Source organism: Sinohyriopsis cumingii, chromosome 3 (genome assembly GCF_028554795.1).
Source record: "Sinohyriopsis cumingii isolate HCF-2022 chromosome 3, ASM2855479v2, whole genome shotgun sequence".
Taxonomy (NCBI): domain Eukaryota; kingdom Metazoa; phylum Mollusca; class Bivalvia; order Unionida; family Unionidae; genus Sinohyriopsis; species Sinohyriopsis cumingii.
Genome location: NC_142963.1, coordinates 67537793 through 67565316, shown reverse-complemented (window position 1 = coordinate 67565316; position 27524 = coordinate 67537793). Strand labels below are relative to the sequence as shown.

The window sequence follows — 27524 nt, the reverse complement described above, 5'->3', positions numbered from 1 at the left end:
TAAAGTCTGTCTTTAAAAATTATAAATTGAGATCAACTGGCAAGCCATGTATCTTCAATAAACTGACCTTTATGTTCCACAATTCCACCCTATTTTGACCTTGGTTTACAGGACAAAATTGTTCTAGGGTACTTCTAACAAGACTTAACCATATATAATAATCTCATCTTAATCAAATTCTTTGAAAAAGCCGTCTGAGTGCTTTTTTAAAATCCACTTGGGCCCCCATTTTCTTCAAAAGCATTTGTGAAACTTCTCTTATATAGATTAAATTACATTAAATGGATTCAGTTCTACTAATATCATTACTAGCAGTATGTGACCATTATCAGCACCACTGCTATTGTAACCTGCACTTAATGGGATAAAGGTTATTTTATTCCGGATTTAAGCCAATTGAGAATTTGTGATTTCTTTGCATGCAGCTCGAGTCCATGAATCACTATAGAGAGTTGTGAAATACATGCCAAAATCATGATGGTTGGAATGATCATGAGCTACGTGCAAAAACTTTAATCAAAGCAAGCAAAATGTTAAAAGTAGATAAGAGCAATCTTCTTAAAGGTGTGGTACTAGTCAAGCTGCATACAATCATCAAAGTTCGATGATTCTAATTTGAAGAGAGTTTGAGAAATAAACATAAAAAAAACAAAATTTAATCAAAACCAGTGGAACATGAAATATGCATCAAAGTAACCTACTTCCATGATCTGAGCTAAATATAAAGACATAATCATCAATGTACAAAGTTAGCCTCCTTCCTAGGGGGCAGGTAATATGAATGGATGCTGACACCAATGACAGACACAGAGCTATAAAAAAAATTAAAATATTAAAAAATGCAGAAAATCTAATTTACATATGCATCTACCTACTGTTGTTTTTGATTATTCATGACTAAAAAGATTTGTCAAAAAATGAAAAAAGTTATAAGAAAAATTACAACACTGATGTACTGACCTTGTAATTTTAAAAAGTCTTTTATACTGGTCTATCTCCAGAGCATTTTACTTAATAATAAAATAATGTTTGTCACAAAATGTTCTAAACTGTTTTTTAAAAAAAACTGAACAAGGGTACTAATTAAATAGATTGGTTCCATGAAAATAACTGTCCTGTCTGTGAATCGTCATGCTATAATACACCCCTCACTTCAATTACATCTAATTTGCAACATAAGCTACAAAAAAAAAAAATCAATATTTAAACCCCCACCAGACACATGTCATAATTTTACACACGTTAAATCCAGGATCAACACAATACAACTCACCTCTAAAAATGCAAAGTTTTTGTCCAAATTAATTTGTACAGCGATAACTGGATTTCCCTCAGCTTGAGCCAAACCAGTGATTTTCATCTGCTGGTTGAAGAAGTTCATCATTGCCTCCTGAAAGAGAAACAACAATGTGAAGTACAGCATATATAAAACAACAAAGGCCCTTAACAGCAATACAGCAAAGTGGTCATATGATTTACTTTTCCTATCAACAACTCTTAAAAAAATACTGAAACACAATAACTCTGCAAAATGCTACATCTTGCCTAATCTGCAGTGGCATAATCCACAAACCATCTAAATGCGCTATGCAGCATTGTTCCAATAAGATAATTGATTGTGAAACACCATAACCAATTGTGTATAAAGGGAGACTACTTCTTTTTAGTTGCATGCAAAACACAAAGGTTAGTAAAACTCCTGTGTAAATGGTAAGCTAAACAAGACTTCCAATCCACTAAAGTTGATCTGAATTATTTGTTCCCTTTGCAATTTACAAATATAAAACCATATCATATTCCGTAGGTGCAAACTTTAATAATTAGGAACATACAGTCATGATTACATGAACTGTTCAATTATTGAGTTAATAAATTCGAACACATTTTGATTTGTTTCTGTTTAAATGGAAAATGCTTTGTAGTATTTATAAAAAATGATAAACAAGAAAACCATGTCCTTCTATACTTTAAATTATAGACACATCACATCTGAATGAAACGATTATGGGGGATTGCAACAGTAATTCAGTTACATAAGATTGAACAGCCATAAAAAGTTGGTTTCATTTAACAAAGTTGTAGAACAAAAATAACACAACATAATAAACAATCTAACATTTTTATCAGGTTAAAGTACACGTCATTAAAAAAGATTATTCCTGTATAACAAATAAAAATTAAAATTTGCTCCTAGTAACCAATTACACATGATTATCAGCTGGTTAAGTGGAACCAATTACTGATTATGATATTATGATAGATTCCCATCACAAGTGCTATGGCAAGAAAAGTAGGCATCTAATTTTCCTACGGTGAGAAGTATCCCTAAAGATATATTAAGTCAGTTAGCCTTAATATCTATGCAAAAATAGTATGCAGGGCACAAGTTTATTCCCCATCAGTAGGGTCATCTGTAAGGCTCTTGTGAATTGCAACAGGGGTCATCTCAAAAGTTACTTTCTAGTATAATGGGTCACTGCAAACAAACATAGTTATAAATTTTTGTTTGTCATGGTACTTTGTATAATGGGTTTAATTCAGCACAAAAATTCAGAATCCATTCCCCTCAACAATACAGAATGGCCAAATATTGCATGCACAAATGATGGCTAGTTGATCAGTACACTTTGAACAATGATGACACCAAAGCTGACTTAAATGTGGCAACTGTTGAGTGTGTACTCTTTGTGCCAGAGACCACATTATCACTTTTTTTAAGAGACTTGTGTATATGTTTGAAGGGGTTAATCATTACACCAGTACTTCCTACAGTGTAGTATATTTCTGTGAAGCACAGGGAACATTTAGCTTTCTGCTTGCTGCCACATCAGCAACTATGAAGTACTTGCAAACCAGAAATCTGCCAAGTTTACTTTCAGCCATTTTGAGCAAGACCAGATTACAAAGTTATGTTATTTTGCAGGTTTTCTAAAAGTTTATAGGGCTAACATGAAATGACCTTGTTTAGATGTGTAACATGACAGCCTTAATAAAGTGTGAAATGCAAGTCAGTAACATCCTTTTGCCTGAGATGAGCAGTCTCCTCCAAGATGAAGTTTTGCCTGTGACAAGCAGTCCATGATGAATGCACCAATTGCATTTCATGACTGTACATACAACAGTGTCAGGGGAACTGACCTCACTGCACAACCTTAGTGTTGCAGATCCATCAAACCTAACAAGCCCTTCTCAATAAGGCAATCATTATTTTTCCACATGACCAATTTTCAGTAAGGTGAAACAAAACATCATGTACTGTTATTGTCAACTTGGAAAACATGCGTTAAAAAACCCTGCAAGAGTGATCTGCGACTCGTGCCATTGTTTTAAAAAAATTCTACAAACATCAGCTTGATCATGTAGATGTTCTGCATGAAAAACATGGAAGTTTAAAGCATCCTAAGTACTGCTTTAAAGTCTGCCTGGTTTCCTGTCCTACTCCACTGAATCTAATATGAATAATTTTTTGTTACTCAACAAGTCCATAATCTAAAGGTAATTAAAGTAAGACTTGTAGTCAAATTGTAAGTGTTGAAAGGTCTGACGTTGATGAAACTAACATCAACAATAATGCAGTTGCGAATGTAATAACTTTGCCTCAAACAAAAATCTAAGTGTTGGCACCACTGCTGCTGTTGTACCTTAGCCCCACTATCAGCCAAACACAGGGTCACCAGTGAACAAGGGAAAAAAAATGGGTTTATACACACACACAAAGTAGTTTACACACTTGGAAAACTGAAAGCTAACTGTCTATAGGTCAATGCCAATTTGGTGATCCAAAATTGATTAAAAATTCGAAAAAACAAAAACAAACAACAAAAACAGTCCACATGCCAGCAATATTAATGTTTGATCAATAGTGGAGACTTCAAGGTTTTGTTGCATGGTCTGATAGATGAAAATTTATGAATAAAAGTACTCTGAATCCAAATGTTGGGCCATAAAATAATTCCCCAGAATGTACTACAATTTTTGGCAGTGCACACACTAGTGCACTAGTGTTGACTTTTTAACAATATACAATGTGCTCATGAAACCTGAGCAAAGTAGCATTCACTATGTTCTAAACTATTTTCAGTAATTTATCTCACAACACAAGAAAACACAAGTACCCCATGTTTGCAAGTACAGTGGAACCCCGCTATAACACGATAATTGGGGTGCAAAAAATTGGATTGCGTTAATATCGGGGTCGAGGTAATGCGGGGTTATACAGTATTTTACTTTTTCAGAGAACAACTCATTGGCACATATATGTGCATGTCTAATGTATATGATGAATAGGGTATCGACACCATTTACTATCGTGCCGTCGTGGCATTCATCTATAACGCATGTAATTCCATTGAAAAATTGCACACAGATTTACAATATTCAATATTTTCCCCCCAGATCATAGTGTCTGAATTTAACATCTAATAAACAGCATCAACAGAGTGTCAACGCCGTTTACTTGCCGTCTGATATTGTACCGTCGGGGCTTGAAATTAATCCACAATATATGTAACTCCATTACAAAAATTGCATACATATTTAACCTATTTAATAATTTTGTCACACATCATTATGTGTCTGAATTCAATGGGAAAAATTAACAGCAAAATTAGGTTAAGAAAGATGAAGCACGTGTACGGTTCATTACGTTCCAGGCTCTATGAATAGTGTCTGTACAAATTTCATACTGCTAAAATTTTCTCATATGCGTTTCCGTGTACATTTATCCAATGCAAATTTCCAATAATTAACGCTTGTACACCTATTCGATTGAATGACTACAGCAAGAATAATTACCAATCAACACAAGCTTTCAGCGCGCATGTAACTTTTACTTCAGATTTTGTGACTATCGAAAGAAACGTGTGAAAACTACTATACTGATCATGGCGCAAAGTGCAGAGAGCGATTTGCGTTTGTGAACTTGCACTTTCCATAAAGGTAAAATATTTTTATAAAAAATAGGATATTAATAACGTGTTCATAAACACCATACCCATGTAAAACCCATGAACTAAGTGCAGTAGACCTGCAATGGTCAAAATTCACTTTTATAATAAAAAAAATAAGCTGAATGCATGTACAATTTCATACCCTTTCAATTTCAAGCTAATAAAGCTGACATTATTTACTGGTCAACTGATTGCATCTAATAACACCGCCAAGCCCAGCAAACATGCTGATGGCTTTTGTTTTTTGATGTTTATTAAATTGTGAGAATCTTTTATCAACCACCGCATTGTCTGCTGCTTGGTTGTGTATGTAGTGAAAAAGAAACACATGTCGGCTATTGTCTGAGCAACGACTGAATACCGAATTAATAAAAGACCATCACAAAGACGACTTACTGGCTTTACTCATGGATCAGTAACAAGTAACATTTCCGATAATGTTTATTTTGGCATAACACTTCAAGAACCTGGTGAAATTTTTAAATTTCAGAAGCCAAGCCAAGATTGTATTATATTCGAATTCATACTCGAACTCTTCCCCAAAATGCTGATAATTATTTTACACATTATTTCTCTTACTTTAAAAAAGTATTTTTCCGGGTACAAGAAAAATACACGTACATGTATTTAAAATTTCAGGAACTATACCATGGTTGTATTATATTCGAATTCATACATGATCTCTTCCCCAAAATGATAATAATATTTTTGGCGCAAAATGCAGAGAGCGAATTGTGGTTGTGAACTTGCTTTTCCATAATGGTAAAATATTTTTATAAAAAAAAAAAGGAAATTAATGAGTTCATAAGTAAACCCCATTCACATGTAAAACCCGAGAAGTAAATTCAGTAGGCCTGGAATGGGCACGAGTCACTTTTATAAATACATTGTTAAAGCTAAACGCATATACAATTTCATACCCTTTCAATTTCAAGCTAATAAAGAGGACAGTATTTAATGGTCAACTGATTGCATCTAATAACACCCGCCAAGCCCAGCAAACATGTTGGCGGCTTTTGTTTTTTGATGTTTATTAAATTGTAAGCATCTTTTATCAACCAACACATTGTCTGCTGCTTGGTTGTTTATGCAGTTAAAGAAGAAACACATGTCGGCTATTGTTTGAGCAATGATTGTATACAGAATTAATTGAAGACAATCAAAAGAACGACTCACTGGCTTTACTCATGGACCAGTAATAAGTAAAATTTCCGATAATGTTTATTTTGGTATAACACTTCAAGAACCAGGTGATGTTGTTAAATTTCAGAAACTACACCATGATCGTATCATTATAAAATTCATACGCGAACTCTTCCCCAAAATGATAATAAATGTTTTACACACTATTTCGTGTACTTAAAAAAAATAACGCTGGCATGAGAAAAATACACATGTAATTAAAATTTCAGGAACCACGCCATGATCATATAAAATTCGAATTCATACATGATCTTTTCCCCATAATGATAATAAACTTTGAACAAAAAATATTTTTTCATGTGCGAATGAATATACGAAATTTCGGGAGCCACGCCATGACCGCATTATAGCGGGGTTGCACTGTACTCCATGTAGGACCTGGTGACTTTGGATATTATTAAGCAATGAGACTTGATGAAACTTCAAAGTATGTGGTCTTGAACCAAACACTAAAAGCCATTATTTTCTTATTAGCCTTATCATGACTCTGACTTCTGATCACTGGATCCCAAAATCTAAAGGTTTCTCTCATACCAAAAGTGCATGCCACCAAAAGTAAGGACCTTACTCAGGTAAAACATTATTGGGTAAAACCAACCATTTTTAGCCACAATGACCTTGCCCGTTGACCCCCAGACTCTAACTACTCTTCCTTACCCAAGTGCAAGCCTTCCACAATCTTTGGTCAAGGTACATCATCTATAAATGAGTTATGTGAAAGTCATTTTTCTTCTTTTAGCCTCAGTGACCACAAAATCAAAAGGTTTCTTTCTTAAAAATAGGGGGCCCCGAGTGGCCGAAAGCGCTCTCCGTTACAGATCACTGCCATCTCACCTCTGTCTGCGTCAGTTCGAGTCTCGGATTCGGCTAATGTGGGTATGTGAGAAAGCTTGCCAGTAGCTTATCGTGGGTCGGTGGTTCTTTCCGGAGTTTTCCCGGGTTCTTCCTCCATCATTAATACTGGCCGCCATGTATAGCCTATCGTGTGCTGAAAAATGGCGTTAAACCCTACAACAACATCTTAAAAACAGTGTAAGCTATCCACACACTTCTCAGAAGATACGCAGTCAAAACCTGAAGTCTGTTTCTATTGTCAGTCAGTGACCTTGACCTTTGCTTCTTGCTAAAGCTAATGTAAAGATCATGTTGTGCAAAAACAAAAAAGTAACAAATGGATGGACAGACAACAACATAACATAATACTCTCAACATTATGGAAGGCAAATAAATTTAAGATATCTTGAGAACTCAAACATCACACACCTAGCCATGAACCAGAAGTCATATAAAACAAACTAACAAACTATAGACATGCACTTGTAACAGATTAAAACACATAAAATATTTCATGGTTATTGAGTTACAAAACCTTGGTAATGGAACCAAGCAAATAAAAAATAAAAAAGTGTTGTGTGAGAGGCTCTCATGTCATTTCTTTTTTAAATACAAAATTGAATCCTAACATTGTTCCTACAGGCATCAAGGGCAATTTAAGAGTGCCATAGTACTTACTTCTGAGACTCCAAATGGTATATTTCCTACATAAAGTCGTCTGGACTGACGGCTGATGGAACTACCAGCCATAGGAACCGATATATCTGTGAGTGCCGTATTAGGTACTGTAATGGTCTGTGAAATTTGACCAGCCGCTAAAGTAAATAGAATGCACGTATTAGAAACGAAAACAATAAATCACACATTGCTGCTCATAAAACTGAACAAGAGACCCAAGTGTGCCTCATATCATTCACCAAGGTTACATAACTTTACATAACATTTCACTATATGGCATTGTAAAAACAAAATTTAATTTAAACCATCTTCCTATCTTTAGTCCCACAGATTTTGCCTATCTTACCATAGTCTGATAAAAAAAATCCAGAGACATCATTTATTATCATTCTCATAACTGAACTCTAACAAGATCTTAAAGATATAAACCATTTATCAAGATTTATAGGAAATGGATAAGAACTATCTTTTCTAGGTCTAGAGAGGTAACAAGCTCAGACAACCTGACCTACAGTCATCTCATTAATCTTACTCACTACAAAATCTACAAAAATGGTAATAACAGCTTATTTAACAAGTTGGTGACAAAACTGGATCAAATACTTGTTCATAATTAAACTTGTCTAATATCTCATGTATATAAGACTATCAAGTCTAATCAAAATCTAATCAGAAATAATGTTGCTAGTGTTGACAAGCTCAGCCAATCAAATGCAAGATTGCAAGATTAGTATGCCTGGATTTTGCTCATACTGTAATCATAACTGAGTCACTGCTGATATAATATGCCTTTTACCAAGTTATAACCTTTTTAAAACCAAGTTTGATCAAAATTCTATCAAATATATGGTCTCTAGAAACCCTCAGTACATTAGATTCAAGATCATCTTATAAATATGAATGTCTCATTTATTCTGAAACTTACCCAAGAACAAAATGTGAGCATATTTATGTTATCAACTCCTGCAAAATTTTGATTGCATACTGCTTCATTCCAAGTTACCAAAATCAGATACAAAATATGACTTTCTGATTGGTTACAAGCTCAACCAAACTGATGTAAGATCACATCAATATCAGAATCTTAGTGACTATCAAACTCATTTGAGCTCTTGATCTTATAAGCCCATATTCCATGTCTGATCAGATGGGTCCGCTTCTACAGTGGTAACAAGCTTAGCAGAATAAAAACTGCCTTGTTAAAATGTGTGGCTCTCAATCTTTATCAAATTCAAAGATTATGATGATAGAAACAAAGGCGCATGTCTCAACAATACTGGATCATAAATATCATCTATGGAATAGTAAAACACTCAACCAATCAGATGTAAGACCAGCTCAATAATATGGTGTTATCTTGCTTATTATCAAACTCATCTGAGACTTTATGATACATGTCCCTATTCTAAGTTTTATCAAAATATGAGAAGATAGGTGGTATCTAATTTTGCTCATTATCAAACTCCTCCAAGATTCTGATGATATAAGCCATTTACCAACAAGAATAAAACTGGATCACAAGAATGACCTTTCAAGTGGTAACAAGCAACTGTTTGATGGACATAGCACAAGACAGAGGTCAGTACTATAAACTCAGCTGGGCTTATGGCCAGGTTAGTAAAAAAAAAAAAAAAACACATTAAAACAACTGATAATTTATTAAATTTCTCATGCATTTTACCAGTGTTTGAACATCAAAACCTTAAAACAGTCACAAAACCTGCCATGTGACTGTTGCCACATATTCAGACCATAGTAAGTTTAGAATAAGCTACTCTCAATAGGTCACTTGTAAAGCGTGATGTACACTGAACAGAAATTTCAATTAACATTTCCACTACAATACCTATGACTTGGCTAGTCCGAATCTGACAAAATAAAAATTAATGCAATCATACAATTTAGTCAGAGAAAATCAGTTATCATTAAGAAAACATGTGGCAAATCTTTTAAACATTTTCAGTCATGACTGTAGCTTTATCTGACAGACTTATATCAAAGCAAGTAAATAAAAGCTAATAAATAATTTGAATACCTTGTTATGAGAAATAACAGAACCCAAATTTTCATGGCATGATATTTCACAGAAATTTTGAGGCACTATATTTTTGCCCCATTGTGTCCATAATAAGCTTTTAAAATGGATAATATGGTAATTGTATGGTACTACTCTTACCCTGCATAGCTTTGTACTGCATTGGTGTAATGTGCTCAAATCCTGCTGGAGGTACATTCCAGTATTTGTATGGCTTCTTTCTAATTCTAACAATACGAGGGGACCGGCTGTGGAAAAAAAAATACAGATCCATCAGATAGTCTTTAACAACATTCATCTCCAGCACTAAATATAATTTTAAAAAATTTCACCAAATCTAAATTCATCTACAAAATAAATGCTGATTGTTTGAGTAAATGTAAAAAAGAATAAAGATGTAATCTTTCAGACTGTGCCAACTAATGTTCATCTCTTCCACTAATTATAAAGCATAAAAATTTCACAAAACATAAAATTCATCTAAGGTACGATAAATGAACAATCTGTTGAATATGTTTTAGTGCATGAAGACAGCCAAATAATTATGAACATGGTTGATCAAATCCCATTACCCAACATCCCAGAATATTTATTTTCAAAGTTGGACAAGTCAAATTTTCAAGATGCTCTTCTGGAACAAGTGCTTATTACCATTTTAAAACAAATCTGGCATGTGCAATTTTTCATGCTTTACTCATGTTAACAGTTATCTACCTACATCTGACCTTTCATACCCAGTGACCATTTGTCCACTTATTTATTCATATCCTTTGATAATACAGTAAGTGGTCATTGATAAATGTGTGCACTATTTATTACTGACTAGATATATACTGAGCTAAGCCAACAAATTATCGGTGTCTTAAATGGCTTTGGTATCTTGTGTTTACTCAACCAAGTGAGTCAATGCAATTCAATTAATAAAAGGCACTTTACTGACATTCGTGTTGGTTTCCTTTCTGAACTGATTAAATGATGGATTCTTTAATTTTTAATTCATTATGGAGAAGATCAGCTTCAGTGTGTGATATTCCATTTAAAGCAAAGTGACAACTTATTTTTGTGAAGGATATAAGGAAAATACAGAGAAGGAATATTCACATAAAAGTTGAGTGAGACAACATAAGGCTGAAGAAGAAAAAAAGCCAGAGGTAATTATTTCCCCAAAGATATCAACTAGACTCTGTGGCAGTAAGCATTAAATGACACAACTGAGACAAAGTTTCTGTCACTTTGAATTGATAATTATCCATGGGTTGAATCAGTGAAGGAAAGATTTGTAAATGGAAATGACACATTTAGGATTAAACCAATTAAGTCACATTATAGTTCTGGACGAACATTACAGTTCAGGACCTCATAAAGCATGTGCAGCACATCTTTAAAGTTTAGAGCTGCTGATATTCCAATAGGAACAGATATTTTAAAACCATATATGAATGAATGGGGAAAAAACTGACTGCTCTCTTTATCACAGCTTACACCACACCCCATCAAAGAAAACCAAAGATACGGAAATGCTCTGTGCACTAAAGAAGAATGGCATTAAAAGAACAGACTCGGATCCTGAGACTTTTGTTCTGTCACTTGAGTAAATCGTGAGAAAAGTTAGAGAAAGTAAATCTGAGTCAATTCCTTTCCATTCGTGCTTATGTAAGTACTGATGCTACTGTATTGGACCAAGATATAGTGTATATGCATAAGGATACAGTGATAAAAATGAAAACTGAAAAATTGTGCCAATTGAGTAAATAAATATACTGTACATTATTTATTTTGTTCTGAGGATTAAAGTGCACACATTTCATTAAATTTTGGCAAGTTACTGAAATTTTGAGACAAGTGAAAAGGTAGGTTGGACAAATGGATGAAAACAAGCATATCAGCCCTGCTGGTAGAAGAATAAACAAGAGTTTCACCCAGACATGACCTATCCTCTTGTTCACTGCTTATGTGAAGACATGATTGAAAACACCCTATGATTGATCACCAGCTTATATGAGCCAATCATCCTCAGTTAATACTACTTAAGCTACACATTGTTTCCAATTAACATACAAATTTTCAATGCATCTGAAGTATAAAAAGGAACCACTAAGCATTTTGTTGGTACCAAGTTCAGTTGCAAAAACCTCGAATAGTTTTAAAACATTCTCCTGAAACAAAACTTTTACACAGACATAATGTTAGCTATCTCACCCTATTACATATCAGAGACCAAAATTGTTTAGAAAGGGCTCTACATGTATAAAGTAAATTTCTGAAAATCTTCATCATGGCAAGATACTGTTAGTGCAACACAGAAAATATATGAAGAAAAAAAATAAAGTCTTAAATATGCAGAATGCGTTGAATTTGCAGAAATTCAAATAACTTCAGCTTCTTTTGGCTCACTGTACATCACAAGCTGTATATATTTAAGGTATTTAAAAAATAATGGGTCAATCAAAAGGGCTGACTCTCAAATGGACAATTTCCTTGCAACTTTTATGAAGATTTTTCTCTTTAATTTTTTTTCGGTACCCTAATGTTAGCTTTTTCACAACCAAATTTTGTCAGCAATTTAAAAATATTTTTTTCTTCTTCATTTACATATATATGTTAAGATAGTTATAATTTATCTTTTAGGAAGAAAAATATAAGAAGGAAGCATCTCAAGAATTTTAGTGAAAATTATTTAAAAATAGTATTCATCATTTGTGTGGTCATCAAAAATCCTGAAATACCCATCGCTTCAAAACCACATGAATGAGGTTTTGATCAAAGATATGCTTTTGTTTAAGATAAGATGTCCTCTTTATTTATGTTTATTTCTTCTCTTCAGTGCCACTTTAAATTGTTCTTCTGGGTACTTGCAGCAGGGTGCTTGAATCATTTGCACCGCTCCGGTGGCCAAATGGTTAGAGTGTCTGCCTCGGATGAGGGATGACGTGGGTTCGATCCCTGAGTCAAACTAAATACTTACAAAAATGGTACTAACAGCTGCCTTGCTTGGCGCTCAGCATTAAGAGGTTAGTGTTAGGACTGGTTGGCCTGGTGTCAGAATAATGTGACTGGGTAGGACATGTCTGCGACATGATGTCTCAGTGCTAGACATCACTATAAACTGCCACATTGCAGACATCATAGCAATATGACTGAAAAATTGTTAAAGCCACGTTAAAAATCCAAATCACATCACACACAATCATTTCCATATAATTCCATAGCAGTGTTGGGTGAGTGCTTTCAGATAAAGTCACACTAATCGTCATGTACTGGCTACACATTTGATTAGTTACACAGTCCATACTACCAAAACCCTCTGGGAGAACCTTTAGATAAACAAGACTCACTAGTATTCATCCCTTTGCAACACACAATAATATGGAAGATGTATCTTAGGCTTGACACAATGAAGGCATATGATCTAGTATTACACTTCCTCACTGGTCCATTGAAGAAAAGAAAAAATGGTTAAGTGTTGAACATGTGAGTTTTTTCTGTTGGGTAGATTTAGCCAAGGATAATATGGCAAGTTTAAATAATGAAACCATTGACAATGTTGTTGCATTACTCTACTGGCTTTATGGCAAAGGGTGACCTACAATGCCAATGGACAAGGTAGCGCCAAAAAAGGAACTTTATCAATTATCCTTTGATGGCAAGTTACAAGTATTAAGTGTGCTTAAAACTGTACATGAGTAAATTTGTTGAACAATATTATGGCAATCTTGGAAGCAACTGCTGTTAATTACCAGGCAACCAGAAAATATGATGGGCAAATGGATTTTCAAACTTTTATATCCTTGAGTATGTTGCCAACACTGTTACACCTTGTTATACAATTGAGAGATTAAACTTCTTATATACCTTTTTGATTTGCGCAGCTTCCTATCCCGTTCCTTAGATCTGGACCTCTTCTTGTCCCGCTCCTTCCCCCTTGACCTAGACCGCGACTTTCTTCGATCACGGCGAGCGTCTTTTTCCTTAATATCAAAGTCATTCTCACCTGTAAGCAGAGCAATGGAACAGCATAAGTTTCAAGTCTGACACTTACATAAGTAATACAATACATTAGTCATGGCAGACTTTTACATACGGCTGATTCATTATAAAACACAGAAAATAAACAATATATTCTTTTTGATGTCATTATTGGTTGGACATGATGAACAAAAATGTTAATGCATGCTATAGCCATCTGCACTGCCTAAAAGTTATCTTGAACTGTTTTTTTAAAAACTATTGTGATCATAACAGTACTCCAAGTACCTATCACTCATCAGCAAATAGACATTTGTTTACCTACTTTAAAAATTGTGTGCACAATTCAAAGTTTAGGACTTGTTTCAAACAAGTTTAGAAATCTTTTCAACTACCATTTTATTGGGATCTTAGAGAAAAGAAAAAGAAAAATTCTTGAGTAAGGGTAGTTGATTAAGCATTTGTACAATTCATTACAATGCATAGCTTCTCCTGTTCACTTTTTAAGTCATATTGCCAAAATACACTGCATATGAATAGGGTTTAAACAAAAACCAATATTAAATGCAGATACGCATACTGGGAAATAGACGACATAGTTAAAATAAGAGAATGAAAACAACACATACACAATCACACAAATTATAACCGACTGCTGTTAACAAATTAAAATCAAAATAAAATGTTAACGTGTAAGATTGCCACATTTTTTTTTCAGAAGTACAGTTATGAGTTAAATCTCATAGAAATTAGGTAATTGAACAAAAGAAATATAATTTTTTAAAAGTTTATTTGAAGTACAGCAATTTCAACATTGTGTCAAAATGATAGTGAGAAGCAGCAGGCACTATGAAGTAAATTTTGAATAAGGGCCACAGAAATTTTTTTAAAGACATTTTCCCTGGCCTATGTGTAATACAAATTTCCTTCAACGCTCTTTCTGTTTAGGTCATTGGTTTATTCTCAACGGAAAACTGACCAAAAATATCTGATCAGAAACCAATTTTGAAATGGCAATTGTAATTTACTAAATTGCGAATTTAAATTTTGGTTTGGTGCCTTATGGTAAAACAGATCGATTATGATTTCAACTGATCTACCTTTTCCAAAAGATTACCTCAATTTGCATAACTTAATACCATTTAAAAAGAGTGACTTTTGAGCACAAGGATGAAATAAAACAGCTATTTGACTAGATGAAATGTAATCTGGAAGAACGAGATTTGGCTAAAAAAAAGGAAAAAAGCAAAATCCGCATCTAATATTTTTTTTTTGGGGGGGGGGAATAAACAAGGATATAAACATCAATATGTATGACCTGCACAGTGTAAGTAATGTACATCATAGTACAGCATGGTTGCCCAGGTAAACTCCAACCAGCCTCATAAAGTATGAAGTCTTTATTTACCTTTAATTTACCACTATGCAAAACAGCAGCAAAAACAATTGTAATAGTGCATAACAGTCTATTGATGTGTTTATTGAAGAGATGAGTACTGCTGTGTGACAATGCCAAATTCTGTCTTGACATTACCCAAGGAGACACACATACTAGATCAATGTTTATATACAGTAACACTGTAATGGGTGCTGCTTTATAAAAAAAAAAAAAAAAAAAAAACGCAAAGGCTTTATAAGTGTATGGCTGTGGACACAATATGCAAATATCAGCATGAACTAACAAGATTTAGAATTTAAAAAGGTGATAAAACAAAATCCATTGTTTTCACATGATGTCACAAAATGTGTGTACTTCATTCTGATTCACTTGCAATGCAAACCAGCTCCTAATTAACGTTCTTCCTGCATAATTATGAGGGCACATCTCATCTCATTGTGTGCTAAAGAATATAATAATACATCACATTCTATTGTGCATATAACCGCACAGACTGAATGCATGACTTTCCTCCTTGTTTCTTCAAACAATTTCAACCATCTTTGTTATTCTTTCATAAACAAATAGATCGATTAATAAACAGATGCATAAACAAAAGAATACACAAACGGGATGAAATCAATCTGGTTATTGTTCAAGTTGAAAAGCTAATTTTTAATATATAATTTCATATTTTGTAAAAGCATTTCAGGAATACTTGGTTTTGACATCTGACACAGTCATGTTCCATTAGGCATGTTTCATTTTAATACACTGAAGATGAAACTTCTTTGAACGGTTATTGTTTTCATTCAATATCATCCAATGTCCATCATCTCCACCACCAATACAATATTTGACCATACTAATTAAATTGGTTTGTCAGCTATCTTTGGCACAAACACCTGATTTCGCGAAAAGTATTTGTACTCAAAAGTTCTAGCATAATACACATTCCATGAAATTTTAATTCTAACTGATACTGTATCCCTAAGATCATTGTCCGGAAATGATTTTTCAAGATGACAAGCTTAGGGATACGATATGAAACATTTTAAAAATATTTCAATATTGTCTGTCTGTAAAAACAAAAAATAACCGCAATTCTATTTTACAGCAATATACCCGATTACGGTTGAACTTCACTATGGTTTTGTGATATAAGCAAGGGAACTTCCAGCTTTATTTTTATTTTTGTTGCTGTGGTGGTACGTTATGAACCAGTATGGTGTCAAGTTAAACAGTATAACCACCCAGCCAGGGCAAGCACATTTGGTTCTATTTCGTCAAACAGAAGAGGGCCAGAACAAGGAATCAGAAAAGAGTAGGGACAAGGTCTTTCATCAACCAAAAGACTGGAGGTACAAGGCTTATCTAATGAATGCAGAGGTCTTGCGACAATACAAGTTATGACTGAGGATAACTCTTCTTTCATCATTTCGCACTGTTGTCTCTCTCATGCGCAATCTTGATCAGATAATGACATGACAGTCTGTGACCCAGTCATTGACTCTGCAACCAGAGGAAGACCCAGTCAGCAACTCAGCGACTTTGCAACCAAAGAAAGACCTAGTCGGCAACTCTGCAACCAAGTCATTGACACAGCTGACAACTCAGCATCTCAGTCGGTAACAAGAAGCCAAGAATAAGACAGTATCCTGCTAGGGTAAGAATCTGTCGCACTTTATATTGGTATATAGAGAAAACTCGCCCCAACGTATCTGGAGACATCACCCCAAAACCTATTTAATATTAATTTTTTAAATAAATAAGTTATTGAAAAGATAGAAATATGTACCTTAGATTGATACTGTTAGCAACAAAGCTGTCACAACATGGTGGTTACCGCATTATTTTATAGAATTTTTAACTGTTTAATTACCTAATTGAGATTATAATATATCGTGATTAACATTCGCACTGAAATTTAAATATACCACAAACACGTAGTTTTCCATTGAAAGTCTTTACTTAAGCCCTGTATATGTTGTATGTTGGACTATTATTACCGAGCATTGCTGAATCGCTGTTGTTGATGCTGTCTAGTACTGTCACCATTCTCAGGCGTTATAGCAGACTTGTTTGTCTGAATGTTACCAAACACGAGATGATATAGTCATCTGTGTGGTGTCCAAGATGTTAAGAAATTCATGCAGGCCAAATTGTTACATCATATAACAGATTATTTTATAGTTTCCTAGTTTCGCCATAAGTTTCGTCTCCATCCATCAAAAGCAGACCATTCATTGTAACTGTTTATTTAACTATTTATTTTCAATTCATGCCATTATTTTCAATGGAATATAATCCTTACCATTTATTTTACTAATATCTAAATTATATCAGGGAGTACCCTTCTTAATAGAAACAAACCTGGGTTAGAATAACTGAAATACATGTTGATTATCTAATGGCGATTATCTCTGTCTGTTCTAGATTATATACTGCACCTGTATCCTAATTCTATTTTATTATGTTTGTCATTCCAATGTAATGATGCAAATGTCATCGTAGCAAGTGTAAATTCCTTTTTGATCTGGTAAATTTCAGTATGTTCAAAAATATATGCAGTGATACCAAAATCACTGCCAAATTTGCTGAGATCATTCTTTTCATCGGACATCTACTAAAATGGGAAAATTAGTTTAAAAAATTATTTTTGTTGGTATCAAGGGTTCATTTACGTTAGTGTTTAGGAGTGATTCGATTGCATACAAAAAGCATGAGTCGTCATTGTTTGTAAATTTGATATAAACATTTTTGTTCTTAACCCATTTTGACAAAATCTATAAAGTCCCATGCGAGACTGATTTAAATTCATCTATGTTCAAATAAATGTAATTAATTATATCAATCGTGCTATTAAGCAGTCAGTCATTTCTGAGTAAGCAGAGGGTTCAGATTGTCAAATAGATCGTTTAATACCTTTTCCTTGATTGAATATGTTCAGCGCGTATCCAAATACATTTTTTTCCCATTCTCTTAGATGATCCTATGCTTGGTACTGAATAATATGGGAAATATTGCCGTTCTTTTCCATAAGTGCTCATCTCTAGCAGTTATATGGCAAAACTGTTTCAATATTGGTAGCAAAAAGGATTCGTTTTGAAATCCTTACTTTACATCGTTAGTTGAACTTATTTATATTGTAAAATTACATTAGCATGGGTACTGAAACAATCCTCACTTCTTTTACTCTTTTTTTTCTCTCCATTTTTCAAAAGAAATTATCTACCCAATCAAATAACATTAAAGACATGTTTACGCTTTGTCAATCAATGTTTCCAACATCAATTTATTGTGCACCATCAAATCTGCATGTAACTGCATTGGATAAATATGCATTTTTCTTTCCACACTTACGTTCAAGACTATTTTCCACTTGTTATATAATAAACCCTTCCTTCCCATTCTGCATTCAGCTTGGTTGTGTAATGTCGATAACAGAAAAATAAATCACTTATAGTTGAATGTCTGTTGCTGTTGCTGTTGTTGTTATAGGGTTTAATGCCATTTTTCAGCCCAAGATAGGCTATACATGGTGGCCAGTATTAATCGTGGAGGAAGAACCCGGGAAAACCCCAGAAAGAACCACCGACCCACGAGAAGCTAGCGGCAAGCTTTCTCACATATCCACATTGGCAGAGCACGGGACTCGAACCCACACAGACAGAGGTGCGATGGCAGTGATCCGGAATGGTGAGCGCTTTAGACCACTTGGGGTCCCTTGAATGTCTGTATGTTTCAATAAACTCATCCGATTTCTTATAACAACATGTACCGGAACACCAGGATAAATTTTTTTAAACATGTGTTACTGTTAACTTTCTTGACTGATAATCTATTATACTAACATTATTCATTAATGTGGTAATTACTCTCAAACTCGGACCAGGCTGTTTTGGTACAAATTACTCACTGATTAAGTCCATGTTTCTGGATGACTTGGCCCAACTTCCAAGCTGATTCAGACCATGTGAAATATTATTCAGTTCAGTCCAGGATTTAAATGTAACATTTCAATTTGATTTTAAGAGATGATCTTCTCATTACCTTGAGCAGTTCAAATATGCATTTAAAGTAACAAAATTATGTTAGTACGCGTGATCATGGTGTTGTTATATATAATAAAATAAAATATTCCTCTTTATTTTGCATCAGAAATTTAGTAGTGAAATAATTTTTAAACTTCTCATTCAACTTAGTTTGTTTTATTGAGAAATAATAAAATCATGAACACTGACAAAAAGAAAAAATAAACTGAATCATGTGCATAGAGTACAAGCGAGCTTTCAGAAACAGTCTGAATTTTACACATTAGCTATGATGTTGAACTCAGTAATGACCGCATTTCCTGCGTAAATGTAGATGATGCTTTTTATCAAGCTCACGTAACATTTTGTCAATAGTTAGCAAATCTCCATGAAAAATCAGATTAAATTGTTCAGTTAAGAGAGATGATACTATCACCCTTTGGCTTATTGACGGTCAGCACCAATTCAGTCTATTTAGGTATCACTCCAAATAAAAAGACCTATCCTAAAGAACCGGCGATAGCGAGACTCGTAGTGTAGCGCAAGTAAGGGGGGGGGGGGCGGTTCCGATACAATATGTTTCCTGTGATCTTGATTTCAAAAGAATTCTGCAAACTCAAATTATGCACACACACAAAAAACGAAAAGAAAACATGAAACATTCATTTGATTTATAATTCTTGAAACATCGCGCAACGTGCTGGTAAAATACAGCACAGCAAGCAGAACAATCCCATGTTGGCAGATAAAGCATGCGTATTATAATAGTTGTCATTTTTTTCAGTAGGACAAATAGATAGGTAGAGTTTCTGATCGTTTCGAGAAGAAAAAAAATATAAAATACAACATCGGTTACTGTACAAGTTAACTGTGTACACGTAAAGAAATTCTGGCAGACATTGCATGCTAGGTCTGCTATAGGTCGAGGTTTGGCAGTTGATTGTCGGTCAAGGAAACGTATATCACGAATCGCTTCATTTCATGCAGATAAATATTTCAAGTTTGTATTATACTGCCGCATAACAATTTTACATTCTTACCAAAGTCATCTGCCATGATTGGATATTCGAAGCAAAGATTATTAGTGATCAGAGATGGCGTCCTACTTTTCCACCCACAATGCTCTAGCGGAGTACTCTAACTATCTAACAATCAATTTGAAGGAGCACCTGCTCCGGTCTGGTGACATCTCTCGTGTATCGTACTCCGGTACGTTTTACGAACAAGCACAATATTTTATCAATTGCAAAATAAGTATCGATTCTTTTCGGTAGCAACGGAGGTGTGATGTGTAAGGGAAATCTCAATTTCGTCATTTTGTTACATAAATGTCTTCAGTTGCTTCAAGTAGTGTGTACACAGCAATCTTCGAATGCCGACTTATTCGGATCACGAATAATTTAGACCATAGCTGCTTCAAACCAAATTAGGGGCTGATTCGTGTGAAATACTCTGTCATAATAATATTATTTTAAAAAACAGTGGAATACACACTCCTGATTTAGTTCGTATTATTTCTGCTTTTGCAAACATAATAAGAGAATACAAAGAGGTGGCGTAGCATTGCGGAGTTGATTTCCTGAAAGCGCGGGGCCTCGTTCGCCTTATACTAGGACCGGGCCTGAGGCCAGAATATTTTGGCTGAACAAATTTTAAGGCATGGGTCCTGTTTTCACATGTTGTAACGTACGACTAATATTTTTCATTGAAATAAAGCAAACTATTTCAATTGAATTAGTTGCTTTAAAAATATTTTACCAATAAATCGGCAATGCGAAATAAAGTCTTATAGTATTTCACTGCATTTATACCCAGAACTGCCTCATTATCTCACGCAAAATCGTTTTTTTATTTTTTTTTTAATATTATTTATTATTATCTTAAATACGGGTTTGAACTGCTCAACATACTCGAGAAATAATGAGAATTATCACATTCAAAGTAGCTGGAAATGTCATCTTCACATCTAAGACGAAACTTAATAATATTTTGCATGGCCCGAATCGACCCGTATTTATAGTCCGAATCAGCATGATCCGAGTCAGCCTGCAAACCCATTTCTTCGTCATCGCCAGTTTTGTTCATGCTGTATTTATTTGATTGAAGATGAGAATCATTGTAATGTGGACTGTGAAATATTCATTGCTTCACTAGTTTGAATGTTACAGCATGTTCTTGTTTCTGAATCTTGCGCAACACTGCATTAATACTAAGCATATCTTCGTTAATAGTTTTCAAGCTATTTAAAATATTAATATTTCAGACATTTTATCATCCTTTTTTTTTCTCACTCAGCCGATCGTTTGTTTTTAGTGTAGACTCGTGGTCGGTCCTAGGCCGATTGGACTAATATGACACAATCGGGTCCCGCGTTCACAGGGGCCTCGCGCGTTAGTAAATTAAAAAATATATCTGAGAGAAAGTAATTTTAAAGCGATAGAAGAAATTTGAAAGTTCAATATCATATAAAACTTGTTAAATGTTTATTTCCAAATGCCGTGCCCACATGGGACACTGCGCGTTAGCACAACAAATTGAAGAGACGCTAACATTATTTGTTCGTATTTTATGCTGAATAATAATCAACCTTAAATTTCATAATACATCACAAAAGTCCCTTTGTCGCTCTTACTATACTATATTTCTCCTTTTTTCTTAATTGGAATGGGTTCTTCTTCAGTTGCTTTTTGTCCGCTTGTCCTTCAATTTCGAGTTTATTTACTGCAACATTTTTTAAAATTCTTATTCTTTTGTTTAAGAACGTTCATTCTCTTTTTACATATATTCCTTTTTCTTGGGACGCTTTGAAGATTAAATACAAATTTTCTTGACATTGATAAAAGGTATCCGTACGTCTGTATCTCTTTTCTCCTGTTTTAGAGGTTCCTTTTCTTTGGCGTTGTGCCCATAATCAAGCTCTATGTACTTTTAACCTGACAAATATAGCAAGTATCTTGTCTTGTATCTCAGGTGGAGGAGTTCGAAGTTGTATTGAAAGTATGTTTTCGAATAAGTGACGCGGATATTTATCATTTGGATTCCTGGATGCATAAGGTCTGATGGGTTCCATGGCGTACAGATGTTGCGGACCTTGCTGCAGCGCAGGACTCTAAACCTGCTGTGGTACTTGAGTCATCTGCTTGGATTCCGTCATTATTACAAGCAGTGGGTTTATGTCCAATAGCTGGCGCTGTCTCAGAATGAATGTGTTGGTATGTGGCGATGTCCGCAGCAAAGGGAGCATGCGCCGCGCCGTACTTGAAGTATAAGTGCCAGTTATTTGTGAAAGAGAGGCAACAACAAATGGGTCCTAGATCATGTGCGAGCTACGCGCTGTCATCTATCGCAATAAAGTAGGTCACTGCGGCGGTGTAACGGATGACATGGGTCGACCTCGGCGAGTACGTCATTTTAACCCCCAACTTTGACTGGTCTTTGCGTCATCGTGTTCTCGGCGATGGTCGCTATTTCAGTAGGCCGAAGGGGTCTCCCCACATGTAACTTGGCAGACGTCTTGATTAACCACGCACTCTAACAACTGGGCTCCTGCAAGTTAGTCGTCGACTCAAGGTGGGTGTCTTGCCTATGCCGAGCATGACGTCGAGGTCAGGTGATTTATGACATGGCCTCAGCGCAGTCGCATAGATCTTGTGCCACGCGCGTGGCTTTAGGAAGATGCCAGGAAAGAGCTTCGAATGTCACTAAGACATCCGCCTGCCCTGCCAGGAATGTGTAAAGTGCCCACGTTTCGCGCTGGTAAAAAAAAAAATGTAAGGCTACTGGAGGGTCAGTGCGGAATAGCAGCTTGTCATAGCCCTTTCGTTTAAAAGCTCACAGATTTCTGGGCGACCGACTGAAGTTTTCTGAGTATTTTCTTTGACCGCGTCCATAACAGAGTCTTCATCTTTTCAGTAATAGGAGGTCACAGATAAAGTATGCTCGCGAAAGTCCTTGGCCCCGGGATTGGTCTCCTTGTGTTTCTCTACAAGGAGGCGCAATCGTTGAAGAATAGCCAGTGTATTAGTCTTTTCAAAACGGCTGTCTATGGACCCAGCATGCCATCCAGTACGGTTGGATTGGGGTCCACCAGAAAACCAGCCGGGTCATTTTTTTCTTCGCACCCACTGCCGTTCGTAGGCTTTGTTGATCCACATTTTAGGGCATACGATGACCATGTTGGCGAAGAGTAATAGAATAATGCCTCCAACAGCTCAAACACGTAGACGTTCTTGCCACAGCCACGGAGCACCGCCACCATTGCGCAGTGAGGCTGACGGTCTGAAAAGATTTTGTAAGTGGGGGTACTGAAACTGGCCGTCTACGATGTTCAGCATAACGTTTGTGAGTAGGTAAACGTACATGTTCAATACCCACCCGGCTGTCCCGCTTTTTCGATCTGCAGTGGTACTCCTTCACTCGCGTTCTCTATGGTCATTCCGGACCCTGATAGCGAGTTGTCTTTAGTGGACGTGATGTCGAGAACTATTGATAACCTATTATGGTAGAAACTCCAAATCTCCGTTGATGGCAGCTCAGACAAGTTGAGGCTCTCTATCGACAGAACCCGAAAGGCCTCATCTCACTTCTGGCTGGGCGTCTGACCATGGGGGAAAACCCGGTTGGGCGCATCAGCGACGATGATCGATACTTTATTGATCAAGTGGTTGCAGAGGCTCACCATGTCGTGCGTGAAGGAGACGCCGGTGGCTGCGTCTTCGATGAACCGGACTATGGTCTTCAGTCTCTTTAGGTGCTGAAACACGCGAGTGTAAAAGAATGCATCCTGACCAATATTCTGGCTTCTACGCAGCTAGGCGAGTTCTGCGTTGGTCGCCACGTTAAATTCCATGGAAAGACCACCGATAGTGTTGGTGGCTGCTTCTTTGGTAGTCTGGATGACCTTGCTGTAGCTGTAAAAAGTTATCCAGGTTTTGTTAAAATTTGCTCCCCTCCCCCCCCAAAAAAAATATTTAACATACTTATCACATAGTATTCGTAAAACTAAACCTAAATTTTCATTATTCTTTGTTACTTTATGTAGTGGATTCAAATATCGATGCGGATGCAGGAGGTCGCGGGTTTGAACACCGACCGAGTCATGCCACAGACCAGGCTCGGCCCTTGGACAAGGCGAACGAGTCAACCGCCTTGGTCCCCGCGCTTTCAGGCAATGCAATTTTTCCTTTGGGGGATCGCGCTTATCGCTTGCGGCCTTGGGCCTCGAATGCTGCCTTGGGCCACGCACATCCTAGAGCTGGGCCTGCCACATACTTATAAAATTGTTACTAACTGCTACTTTGCTTGGCGCTCAGCATTAAGAGTTTAGTGTTAGGACTGGTCGAGCTGGCGTGAGGATAATGCTACTGGGTGGGGCATCATGCTACGCGTCTGCGGCATGACACCCCAGTGCTAAACAGTACTATAACTGACTGATTTTTTTTTAAAGTTACGTTAAAATTCCATAACACACACACGCGCGCGCGCGTGCGCGCACGCACACACACACACACACACACACACACACAGAGCAATGTAGTGTTTCAGTTAAATTCCGGATCCGTTGTAGCTTTTAGACTCGAAATACCTAAATCCATTATGTGACGTCACTTTGAACGGAGATAATGGCTTACGTACTGCGACATGGTGTCAAAAAAGTAATTCACATTTTAACAGATTGATCAATGTTTTATCAACGATTTAAATTAGGAATTGATAATAATTTTTATTGTACTTATATAGACTTTAAGTTGCAAAAATACGTAATAGTTTCATATAAAAAAACACAATTTTCAACGGCTATGAAATCGTGCTGGGCATTGCACATGGTGAAATAACGGGCGGATTTGTGTATCTATGTGAAGTTAGCGGTGGAACATTTATCAGAGTAATTCAGGATATAGCATTATCAGTAGGTAAAATTGAAGGCAAGTCTAGGTAAGTGCAGTTTTGAAAGAAAATGACCTGAAAAAGCCAGTCTTTCTAGAACATTGCTTGGGTTTCTTGCCGAAATATCGCAGAATAAGTCTTTCTCTTTCAGTTCGTATTTTTTCCATAAATAACAAACTGCAATTCAAAGCGGTAACACTAATTAGCATACAATCACAACATTACAATGTACAAGCCACGCATGAATTTGATTAAAAATAGATCCCAGTAGCAGCTTTTAATTCTTACGTCCTTACATACTAATCTCAAGGTCAAAATAGGTGTCATTACGAACCGACTTCTCTTCTTATTGGAATGTGAAATGAAAGTTGAAAAGGCTTTGCATCTTTGATGGCTTTGTAAGCTTAATCTGACTATAAAACATTTCCTGAATAAACTTGGTTCCAACATTCCTATAAATGTTGGCGGGTGTTTTTTTTCTGCAAATATTTTCATGGGTTATGCAGATTTTCAAAATGTTTGCACACCTTAAAGAATTTTCTAAGTCTTGTGACCAGTAAAGATTAAAGTTTTATATCTTGGTACTTATATATACAAAAATTAAATGTTTTGGGATAATATAAACTTCTACTTCTGTTCTTGAATCCAATGGATTTTGCATTTAGCATAGCTTGCAAGTTTTTGAACTGGTTTGCTGGTGAACGTTTGAAGATGTACCATGAAATTGTTGTGGTTACCAAGATTTGAGATATTAAAAGACTGCAGTTTTCTTAATTTCCATTGAGCATGTGGGACCTAGTAAATTCACTATATAATCTTTACATAAGAATTAATTTTAAAAGCAATTAGTATTTAAAAAATTGAATCTGGACATAAGTGGCAAATGTTTATATGAAAACAAAGAGTGCTGATATCTTTGTAACTTGTTAAGTTTATTAGTATTTTCTTTGTTTAGATGTAGCTTGGACTGCTCCGGTGGCCAAAATATTTAGATGTCTCCCTAGGGTAAGGGAGGTTGTGGGTTTGAACCTGGCTGAATCATACCAAAGACTTATAAAAAATGGTACTAGCAGTTGCCTTGCTTGGCACTCAGCAGTAAGAGGTTAGTGTTAGGACTGGTCAACCTGGTGTCAGGATAATGTGTCAGGGTGGGACGTGATGCTACATGTTTGCAGCATGATTCCCCTGTACATCATTATAAACTACCACACTGCAGACGTTGTAGCAATGTGACTGAGAAATTGTTCAAGCTATGTTAAGAATCCAAGTTACGTATATACACACATAATTTGGAATAATTTAAATTTTTCAGATTTTGTTTTAAAATGCAAAATGTACAGAAAAATAATAAAAGAATAAAGTCATACATCAGATTTGTTGTTGTTTTCAGTTGTTTAGGTTTCACCTATTTTTGCACTTCAACTACAGGATATACCTCACAACATGTACTTTGCAAAATTATGTAGAAACTTTACCAAACAATCACAGGATTCAAATGCCAGCTGGGGCCCCGAGTGGCCAAGTGGTCTAAAGCGCTCTCCGTTACGGATCACTGCCATCTCACCTCTGTCTGCATGTGTTAGAGTCTCGGATTCAGCTAATGTGGGTATGTGAGAAAGCTTGCCAGTAGCTTCTCATAGGTCAGTGGTTCTTTCGGGGTTTTCCCAAGTTCTTCCTCCACCATTAATACTGGCCACCATGTATAGCCTATCATGTGCTGAAAAATGGCGTCAAACCCTACAACAACAACAACAACAAATGCCAACTGCAGCATATAAGCTGGTATAATCTTCCCATTGTCTGGATACAAAGATATAATAGGATCTGATTGGAGAGGTCTGTAGACCTGCATAATAATCATCAAATTTTAATTTACTATCACACTTCCCCCACTATCTTATTTTGGGTGGAGTAATGGATGGTCTTTAGCTTGAATTAATAACAGAAAAGAAAATAAGCATTAAACTATATTTGTTCTTTGCTTGTTTAGCGTAATAAGAATGTTCAAAGTAGAAGAAAATTATAGCTACTGTTAACGGATAATGTGCCCATGCTTACAGAGGAAACTTGGATTGCATACTTTTGGTGTTTATGTTCTGCCTCATAGTACCTCATGCTTAATGAGAAAATTTGGGATACATACTCTTGATTGTTTTATGGTATGATCTGTCTCATAGTGCCTTACCATTCAGGGTCTGTTGTATGATGCAAAGTGGTGGGATTCATGCTAATTGATGCTAACAAAATAAACAGAATGCATGAAAAGTCATAACTTTATTTCTTCATTTTCCCATCTTCCCAGTTTTGTCTCTTTTTTCAAATGGAGTTGGGACTTTGCCTCCTTAATTTTCATTTCCCTAATAGACTTGAATTAGGAAACTCCAGAGATTGGGTGTATCTGTATCAGTATCTGTATAGAGATTTAAGGATGGGAGGACATGTCCAGGAAAAAAGAGGATGTTTTGAACCTTAACTGAATGATATCTAGCAGTGATGTCTTCAGATAAATTATGTGTTATCACCTAATATCATCTTTTTGGTATCAAATCAAATATTGGTGT

The 27524-nt window shown here is 35.7% G+C and overlaps 2 protein-coding genes across 2 annotated transcripts in view; one reads left to right on the top strand and one right to left on the bottom strand.

The window, feature by feature from the left end:
• LOC149803030 (splicing factor U2AF 50 kDa subunit-like) overlaps positions 1 to 20210 on the bottom strand; it is a 56487-nt gene extending 36277 nt beyond the window's left edge. The window contains exons 1-5 of the mRNA XM_089952587.1: positions 20118 to 20210; positions 13552 to 13690; positions 9841 to 9947; positions 7665 to 7801; positions 1274 to 1390 (exon numbers count right to left, since the gene is read on the bottom strand). Of these exons, the coding sequence (XP_089808713.1) occupies positions 1274 to 1390; positions 7665 to 7801; positions 9841 to 9947; positions 13552 to 13690; positions 20118 to 20133 (516 nt within the window). The 5' untranslated portion in view covers positions 20134 to 20210. The remainder of the gene's footprint in view (positions 1 to 1273; positions 1391 to 7664; positions 7802 to 9840; positions 9948 to 13551; positions 13691 to 20117) is intronic.
• Positions 20211 to 24650: 4440 nt separating this feature from the next.
• LOC149803029 (aconitate hydratase, mitochondrial-like) overlaps positions 24651 to 27524 on the top strand; it is a 68789-nt gene continuing 65915 nt past the window's right edge. Inside the window, exon 1 of the mRNA XM_089952586.1 lies at positions 24651 to 24731. Within this exon, the coding sequence (XP_089808712.1) occupies positions 24699 to 24731 (33 nt within the window). The 5' untranslated portion in view covers positions 24651 to 24698. The remainder of the gene's footprint in view (positions 24732 to 27524) is intronic.